General features: G+C 35.8%; 1 protein-coding gene across 1 annotated transcript in view; it reads right to left on the reverse strand.

Moving 5' to 3' along the window:
- Positions 1-6,671, reverse strand: part of LOC128021320 (V-type proton ATPase subunit B, brain isoform) — a 12,047-nt gene extending 5,376 nt beyond the window's left edge. Inside the window, exons 1-12 of the mRNA XM_052608431.1 lie at positions 6,467-6,671; positions 5,075-5,130; positions 4,599-4,697; positions 4,415-4,508; positions 4,251-4,328; positions 4,002-4,141; positions 2,278-2,379; positions 2,099-2,196; positions 1,344-1,467; positions 1,083-1,233; positions 912-994; positions 715-819 (exon numbers count right to left, since the gene is read on the reverse strand). Of these exons, the coding sequence (XP_052464391.1) occupies positions 715-819; positions 912-994; positions 1,083-1,233; positions 1,344-1,467; positions 2,099-2,196; positions 2,278-2,379; positions 4,002-4,141; positions 4,251-4,328; positions 4,415-4,508; positions 4,599-4,697; positions 5,075-5,130; positions 6,467-6,599 (1,263 nt within the window). The 5' untranslated portion in view covers positions 6,600-6,671. The remainder of the gene's footprint in view (positions 1-714; positions 820-911; positions 995-1,082; positions 1,234-1,343; positions 1,468-2,098; positions 2,197-2,277; positions 2,380-4,001; positions 4,142-4,250; positions 4,329-4,414; positions 4,509-4,598; positions 4,698-5,074; positions 5,131-6,466) is intronic.
- Positions 6,672-9,245: the final 2,574 nt, after the last annotated feature.

Consider the following 9,245-nt stretch of genomic DNA (forward strand, 5'->3'; position numbering starts at 1 on the left):
AGCTGTGCAATTAACCCGCGAATCACATTCATCAAGGGCCGGGGAGCAGCTGGCCCGTACAGTTAATGAATAACGGATCAACTACGACAGCCTACATCGCACATCCTGGGATGTGACTATCGTGGATTCATACATTGTGATATCGATGCTTAAATGACACATCATGCAGCCCTAGTGTATATACATTTAGGTAGATTGGGGGCACATTCCCTTAACAAACAAAAGTAATCCACTGCATCTTCAGTGGCTCAGATGTGGGGAGTAAATGACCACTGCTATGTTCATTATTACATTTAACAATAAAACACCTCAATCTCTACGGAGCCATTCTTATCTACATCTGCTCGGGCAGTGAAACAATTGTGGTCGGATTGTGACAACTCACACAGGGCAGGTCTAAGGTAAGATGGCACTGTCAATCAACAATCGTGGGAGCAACTGAGAATGGCCTGATTTGAAAAAGGGGACATTATTTTTAGGAATTAGATAAAAACCACTGGGTGGATTTTTATCATTATAATATAGATGTGTACATACACTTCCAACACACATTTATGTTAAAAAACATCTAAAAGTTAATTTAGCATCCGATGACCCCTTTAAAACTATATAGTAATTTGATCAAATAAATGCAGCCTTAATTAGCATAAGAGGCTTCATTCAAAAACACTTTTGATTAATATGAATATGAAAATAATTTAGGTCCATACTTACCAGCTGATTAGAAACATCTGAGTGGTCTTTGCGTGTCATTCCTTCACCAATGGCTGACTTCATCAGTCGAGACAAAGAAGGTAGTACATTGATAGGAGGATAGATCTGCACAGAAATATCAACAATTACTATGAAACAACACACGAGATTCAATCATACTATATAACTAATGTTCAGACTGTAAGCTTGTTTCTTGCCTGTCTGTTATGCAGCTGCCTGTCCACATAAATTTGACCCTCAGTGATGTAGCCAGTTAAATCGGGAATAGGATGGGTAATATCTGTGTTTAGGTGATGAAAATAAGTAAGGTAACCCTTTATGATGGTTAAAGGATTAAAACAAGAGTAGGTAGGAGTAGGTTTGCTAACCATCGTTGGGCATAGTGAGGATTGGGATTTGGGTGATGGAGCCATTGCGTCCCTCCACACGTCCAGCCCTCTCGTATATTGTTGCCAGATCAGTGTACATGTAACCTGGGAAACCACGTCGCCCAGGAACCTCTTCTCTAGCTGCTGAGACCTTCAAAATGATAGGGTTTAATGCATGGTTATAAGTAAAATTTAAGTAAAATTAAGTAACATGTTTAACTTTGATGTTAATGGCTTCCAGTATAAATTCACACATCGTACCTCTCGTAAAGCCTCAGCATAAGAGCTCATGTCTGTCAATATGACCAGCACGTGTTTCTCACACTGGTAAGCCAGAAACTCAGCTGAGGTAAGTGCAAGGCGAGGGGTGATGATGCGTTCAATCCTGCGTCAGGAAATCAAACATTGTGGTCCAAGTCATATCAAAATACATATTTCTGAGTCATTATTTACTCACATTCATGTGATTCCAAACCTGCATGACCTTCCGAAAATGTGAAGTAATGTGTGGCAAAGTATGGTGACCTATACCTGGAATTTACTCTGAACTCACCCACACAAAAATCTGATCTTGTAAGATTAGATGTGCTTCTTTACATTGAGTGTGAGTGGACATAAAATCAAAAGTGAACAGCGAACGCGCATTCAAAAGCGGTTTCAATACCCAAATATTGATAGGGTGAAAATTCTAAACAATATAGGAATGTTTGCGGAAGCGGGCAAAAAAAAAAAAAAAAAAAAATTAGCAGGAGCGGAACTCACACGTCAGGGTCATGGACACTTATCTATTCTATTTTTATTTAATAATAATTTAATATTCTAATCTTATATCAGTTAATGGTTAATGTTCAAAAGTAACGGATGTCGGTCCATTAACCAAAGTGGCCATCCCTATTTAAAAACCCAAAAGACTATATATGAGTTTGGAATGACATGATGGTGAATAAATGATGACATGATTTCATTTTTTGGTGAACTATCCCTTTACTTTGAAGAATATTTTAGAAGATACTGACGTGGGATCATTGGCCAAATTTAAAAAGAGGCATACGTTGTCCATAGATCCGTTCTCTTCAAAATCAGACTTAAAAAATCTTGCAGTCTCCATGTTGACCTGAAGATACAAGTAAAGTCATGAAGATATCCCACTGGTATGGATGTAGATTGCTAACTTTTAATCAGAGGTGTTGCTCACCCCCATGGCAGCAAACACAATGGCAAAGTTCTCCTCACTGTAATCCATCACATCTTTGGACTTCTTCACCAAACCCGCCTGACGACAGATCTGTGCAGCAATCTGAAAAACACACATTACAATGAGGGTTCAACTGTAAGATAACTACATTAGACTTGGTAAAAATGGGCATTTTGGATATTTTCCAAAATTTTACTAAGTCAAGATGTGTACAAGATGTGCAGTGGTTAAAAGACAATAAATCCCTTTGATTTGAGCCACTGGCTACTTTACATGCACCCAAATAATCCATTTGTTATCGGATTGAAGGCTCAATCGGATTGAAAAACATTCGTATAAACACTTTAATCGATCTGATTGAGCTCGATCCAAATTAAATTTCGATCGGATTGAAGGGGATGTTTTATTCCTCTTCTAATACGATTAAGTGTGCATGTAAACACTCAATCAATTGAACCATGTAACTGAAAGGACTGCGCATGTGCAATGAAATAACGTAATGACGTATGACGCACGGAACGACGGCTCTTCCTTTTGAATAAAGTGTTGTATAAATGCATGTCCATTCATTATAAAACTCTCATTTCACTCGGCAACTGTAAAGTGGAGCAGCACAGCATAGTTTTGGATACTCATCCACAGGAAACCCATTTTGGGCACAGGGAGGGGCTTTTTTTTTTTTTTTTTTTTTTGTGATAAATATGAGCAGAACAGCGGTTTATATGTTTATTTATCCATAAAGGTGTATATAATAATTTTGCTGCTGAAAACAAATAAAGAAACCACGTAGGAGAGTGGTTATTATGTGCAAACACTGAGAAACTCAATATTATCTATATGTCACTTTCACTATTTGAGCAGTGTGCGCATGTCTAAAAAAATATATTCCGATTTGAAGCTTGTGACATATAAAATGCGCACATCAACCGGGTAACTTTATTTAGCGTTCATGTAAACACTACAATCAGATTCATCAATCGTAATGAATTCAGTCCGATTTAAAAAAAAAAAAAAAAAAAGTGTGCATGTAAACATAGCCACTGTGTCTGGTTAACGGTGTTTATTATTTTTACATTTGCTACAGCGACATTGCATTTTACATGCAATACAGTTCAAATGTTTGGTTGTCAATAAGACTTTATAATGTTTTTGAAAAACATTGTTTCTTTTGATCACCAAGGCAGCATTTATTTGATAACAATTATTGCAATTATAACTATTAATTATTTGAGTGCATTTTAAAATACAATTTAATTATGTGACGCAAAGCTGAATTTTCATCATCATTACACCAGTCTTCACTGTCACATGATCTTTAAGAAATCATTCTAATATGCTGCTCAAGAAACATTTCTTCTTATAAGCAATGTATAAAACAGATTTTTTTTTGGAAACCATGGTATCTATTTTTCTCTGCATTATTTGATGAATAAAAAGTTCAAAAGACCCATTTATCTGAAATATAAATATAATATACATTGAATAATACTATAATTATAAAGCAATACTATAAATGAGTTTACTGTCACTTTTGATTAATTCACTGCATCCTCACTGAAAAGAAAATTATTTAATAAAACCAATTCAACACATGTCTGCATTTTCAAGGAGAATCAACTTTTATGTAATCATGTTTTTATATATTCAACATCCTTCCTACCTTTAAGATAAAAACCAGAAAAGAATGATACAAACAAATTAAAAAAAACTGACAGGGGTCTTACCTCATTGTGGGGTAGGCCAGCTGCAGAGAAAATAGGAATTTTTTGGCCTCTAGCAATACTGTTCATGCCATCAATGGCAGAGATGCCTGTCTGGATCATTTCCTCAGGATAAATACGACACTGAGGATTAATCGGCTGACCTACATGAAGCAGGAGGAAATTGGATGGTACACATACTATCAATACTCAAAAATGCCACTGATGACAATTTGTGAGCATGATCATTAACGTGGCCTCATTGAAATTTACCCATAATGTCCAAGTAGTCCTCCGCTAGCACCGCAGGCCCTCGATCAATCGGCTTTCCTGACCCGTTGAAGACCCGACCTGTAATACACTCCTAGTGTTAGCAAATACACATGATAAAAAAAAACATCAGATGGCTTCAGAACGTCTCCTTTTTTTATTCTTACCTAGCATATCCTCAGACACAGGTGTACGCAAAATGTCCCCTGTGAATTCACATGTGGTTTTTTGGGCATCGATACCAGACGTTCCCTCAAAAACCTACAAATAAAAAAATGAGGTATGCTACTGATGAAATTTCCACAATGGAGGAAAAAAACCTAGTTGTTTCAGAAGGTCTCGTTCCCTGACCTGAACCACAGCTTTGGAGCCTGTGACCTCCAGCACTTGTCCGCTCCTCTTGGTGCCATCAGGAAGAGTCAGATGAACAATCTCAGCAAACCTGGGGAACTAAACCAGATATACAGAATGCTACTGAGCAACAGGTTAATGTTACATCAAGAACCTCAGAGTAATCCAGTATTTTCCAAACATATGAGATGATTGCCTCGGCTTCTGGATTCATAATTATAAAGACAATAATGAACATCTTAGTAATGGTAAACCTCTACAGCTGTAGCTAGATGGGTTATTGTGTAGATGTGGGCAAGTTATCATTACAATTTATATGAAAATATTTTATATTGTAACATTTTATATTTTTATATTGAATAAGTAAGCAGAGAGTTGTGGCGCCAGATTCTGGTGCATTATGTTTCTAAAATACAATACAAATCAAATCAGATCAGATGTATAACAAAGGTAATAATAATATAGAAATCCAATACCTTCACGTGATCCAAAATCACCAGGGGTCCATTAACACCAGCAACAGTTTTATATGCTGTACACACAGTTAACAATGTCACAAGAGTGGTTTTAGTCTAAATCAAATTACAAAGTTTTATTTTTTATTTTTTATTATTATTACATGAACAAAGTTCAGTAAGCACTGCATTGATAAAAAATAAATAAAGTAAGAAAAAAAAGCACATATCACCTTATAAAATATGACATCATGATATGGTCAAAGTCTCTTTAAAAAGAAAAAAAAAGAAAAAGAATGAGAACGTCGCTTATAATGTATAAAAACATAAACCCATATAGAAATAAATAACAGACTGAGATGATCATAATCAGAAAATAAAAGGTCATGATGCCTTATAAATGTTATTTGTAAAATTGTATTCATTGTTTGTTTTAAATAATGCGATTTATTTATTTTTTTTTTTACTAAAAAGACTCCATATTTGAGAATCAACCAGTTTAAATGTAAAATTTGTTAAAGTTCCTTGCATGCTGTGATGTCATCAATTCATCTGATGATGCTGCCATCTATAGTAAGCCAATTTAACATTATTCCTTTAACTAACTAATATAATTTTTATGTTATTAGTACTTTTTGTTTTGCCTTAAAGGGACTTTGCTTACTTATTTTAATAAGCACTAGTAGCTTTCCATTTCACTAGTAACATCTTATTGAATACTAGTATGTATTTCTTTCCTGTCCTGCCTCCAGTAGTAAAAGACATCTATTCTGTTGTTACTGGTAACAAATTTTACATTTTTGTCATTAAATTTGCTGTTGTTCAGATATTGACTATTCACTTAAACTAGTATTCCAATTGTTTTTGACACATATGAGTAACATATTTTTAAATAGGTACTAATACTTCTATGTTACTTTATATTAAATATTAAGTAATTAAAAGGACTGATAACATAAATATAGATACTAGTGAAAGCATTAGTCTAATTGTTAGCACCGCTTGCCATGACGCCATCACGATACAGATCAACCATTCTAAAATCTGCATCATATTTAATTTTAAGTCATAAGTTGTGAAATCCAACCTATCATTAAACTGAATTTTAAGTAACTTACACGCAATTTGACGTAAACTACGCATTTGCAATGAAAATATAATTTAATTAGCAGGCTGTCCCTGGATTCACCTGAACGCATAACGTTAACTAATCACAGATGTACAGTACCAGATATGTTAAAAATCAGAAGTGTAATGTCTTTAGCTGAAAATAACATGACGAGGACGATTAGCAGATGCAGTGTAAATACAGAGCATGGCATTCATTCGCTGCGACATACACACATCATTTGATCGTTACAGTAGTGGGTGTCTGTTTGTAAGGGCCCTTCATAGTCAGCACTGATCACTCACTTAATCTCGGCTGAGAAATGTAGTCACGAGTCACGGCGAGGACATTTTCCCGAACGGCGACGTGTTTGCTCCCGGTAACAGCGGATGATATTTCGCTCACAGCTCCGCTCACCATTCCTCTAAGAGCCTTCATGATGACTATACTACACCAAAATCACTACCGTAAGCTAAGTCTGAGAACACGGCTGCACATGCGCAGTAGTGTTTACGCGTTTCTCCCCCCTCCCTTTTCAAAATCGACGCACTGCACTAAACGCTGACGCATTCAAGAGGTGTCTGTGTGGTTCTTTTACTTTTTCTTTTAAAATTTAACGGCGGTTGGCGTCCAGCGTAATTGGTGCAATACTATGGGATTATATCTCTGCCACAATTATGAACGCGAAAGATTATATTTTGAGCGTGCAAAAGTGCATTCTGCACGCACGCGAACTAAGTTTTGTGTAGAAAATGTGCGTACGAAAGTTATTTTTGCATTAAATTTTATATTTATGCATATATATATATATATATATATATATATATATATATATATATATGTACATATATGTATATATATATATATATGTACATATATATATATGTACATATATATATATATATATGTACATATATATATATATATATATATATGTACATATATATATATATATATATATATGTACATATATATATGTATATATACAGTACAGTCTGTACTGTATATATACAGTACAGACCAAAAGTTTGGACACACCTTCTCATTCAAAGAGTTTTCTTTATTTTCATGACTATGAAAATTGTAGATTCACACCGAAGGCATCAAAACTATGAATTAACACATGTGGAATTATATACATAACAAAAAAGTGTGAAACAACTGAAAATGTATATATTTGTAGGTATATATTTGTATATTGTAGGTTCTTCAAAGTAGCCACCTTTTGCTTTGATTACTGCTTTGCACACTCTTGGCATTCTCTTGATGAGCTTCAAGAGGTAGTCACCTGAAATGGTCTTCCAACAGTCTTGAAGGAGTTCCCCGAGAGATGCTTAGCACTTGTTGGCCCTTTTGCCTTCTGTCTGTGGTCCAGCTCACCCCTAAACCATCTCGATTGGGTTCAGGTCCGGTGACTGTGGAGGCCAGGTCATCTGGCGCAGCACCCATATCACTCTCCTTCTCAGTCAAATAGCCCTTGTTGCCTTCAGTGTGACTCTACAATTTCCATAGTCATGAAAATAAAGAAAGCTCTTTGAATGAGAAGGTGTGTCCAAACATTTGGTCTGTACTGTATATGTATACAGTATTGACTCTTAGGCAGGCCGTTTTTTAAGGCACTGGGATGCGAGCCGCTTGCCAGAAGGAATGAATTGCGATCAGTCTCTTTACAATAGAGGGTTGTGGTCAGTCTACCATCTTCTAGTTTGATCCACATGTCTAAGAAATGCACACAAATGGAGTCAGATTCTACAGTGAATTTTAGAACTGAGCTCATCCTGTTGAGGTGAATGTTGAATTTATTCAGCTCATCTTGGGACCCTTTAAAAACACACAAGACATCATCTAAATATCTAAAATATCTGATGATTTTACTGTAGAAGGGATTTCTGTCCTCATTAAAAATAAACTGTTGTTCAGAGAATCCAACATACACGTTAGCATAACTGGGGGCAAATGTACTCCCCATACTTGTGCCTTTAACTTGGAGGTAATATTCTTCCTGGTGGAAAGCAAAGAAATTTAATCTAAGGATTGATGATGCCAAATCACAGACGAAAGTGTTAGGAGGATTAACATCCTCAGGGCGATTCTGCATGTAGTATTCTAGTGATGTAATACCTCGTTCATGAGTAATATTGGTATAAAGAATTTCTACATCAAACATAGCTAAAATGGTATCAGAAGGGAGATCATGGAGTTCAGAGATCAGAGGTCTATATGCCATGAGGATAGTCGTTTGACCAAAAGCTTGGTGATTAAATTTGCTTTAAGGATTCAAGTGTGCAGACAGTTTATCTTTTGAGATTTTCAATTTGTTATAGAAAACCTGCTTAATAATTATGCATACCTGAATATAAGGCATTTTTCACTTCCAGCCTTCATGAACAATTAAATATCAGTTATAAATAATTAAATACAATGTTAATAGTTATTAAGATAATTGGTAAATTGTGCTTGGAAAAAGTATGATCAGTTCAATTTGCATAATAATTATGCACACACTATATTTTCCTCTGCTGTTGTAATCCAAGGAATGTTTTGATTGGTTGTCAAAGCAGCCAATCAGAATTTAGCAGCTTTGTCTCTGATTGGCTGGAATTATGGCTGCTGTAACGATCATAGACAGTAAAAGAAATGGACACAGCGACCCCATTGGAACTCAATTGAGACAAGTGAAGCCCATTTTTAGCGTTTTTGAGCACTTCCGTTTCTGACGCGCAGACTCAAACGAAGCTTGACGACGTCAGCAACCTGTCTGACAGATGTAAATCTTCTAGCAGCTATGCGTGCAAACTGCCATGGTTAATCTTGCAGAGACGGCGAGCTTGAGCGGGGAGTTCTTTGTCGTGAGTGAGCAAGAGTAAGTATTCTGATTAATTATTTTGTATAGTATTTTAAAATGTAACGCCACTACGCCATATTAAGTTAATTGCCTGCGAGCTTCTCCTCCTGTCTGTACGGTAATGCGACAGAGAGACGAGTGGTTATGACGCAATCGTTAGCCTATTTTTTACAAAAACTGTTTATACGGGGCCATAATGTAACATAGAAGGTAATGGAGCCCTTTATACATTGTCGTGT

Source organism: Carassius gibelio, chromosome A10 (assembly GCF_023724105.1).
Source record: "Carassius gibelio isolate Cgi1373 ecotype wild population from Czech Republic chromosome A10, carGib1.2-hapl.c, whole genome shotgun sequence".
Lineage (NCBI taxonomy): Eukaryota > Metazoa > Chordata > Actinopteri > Cypriniformes > Cyprinidae > Carassius > Carassius gibelio.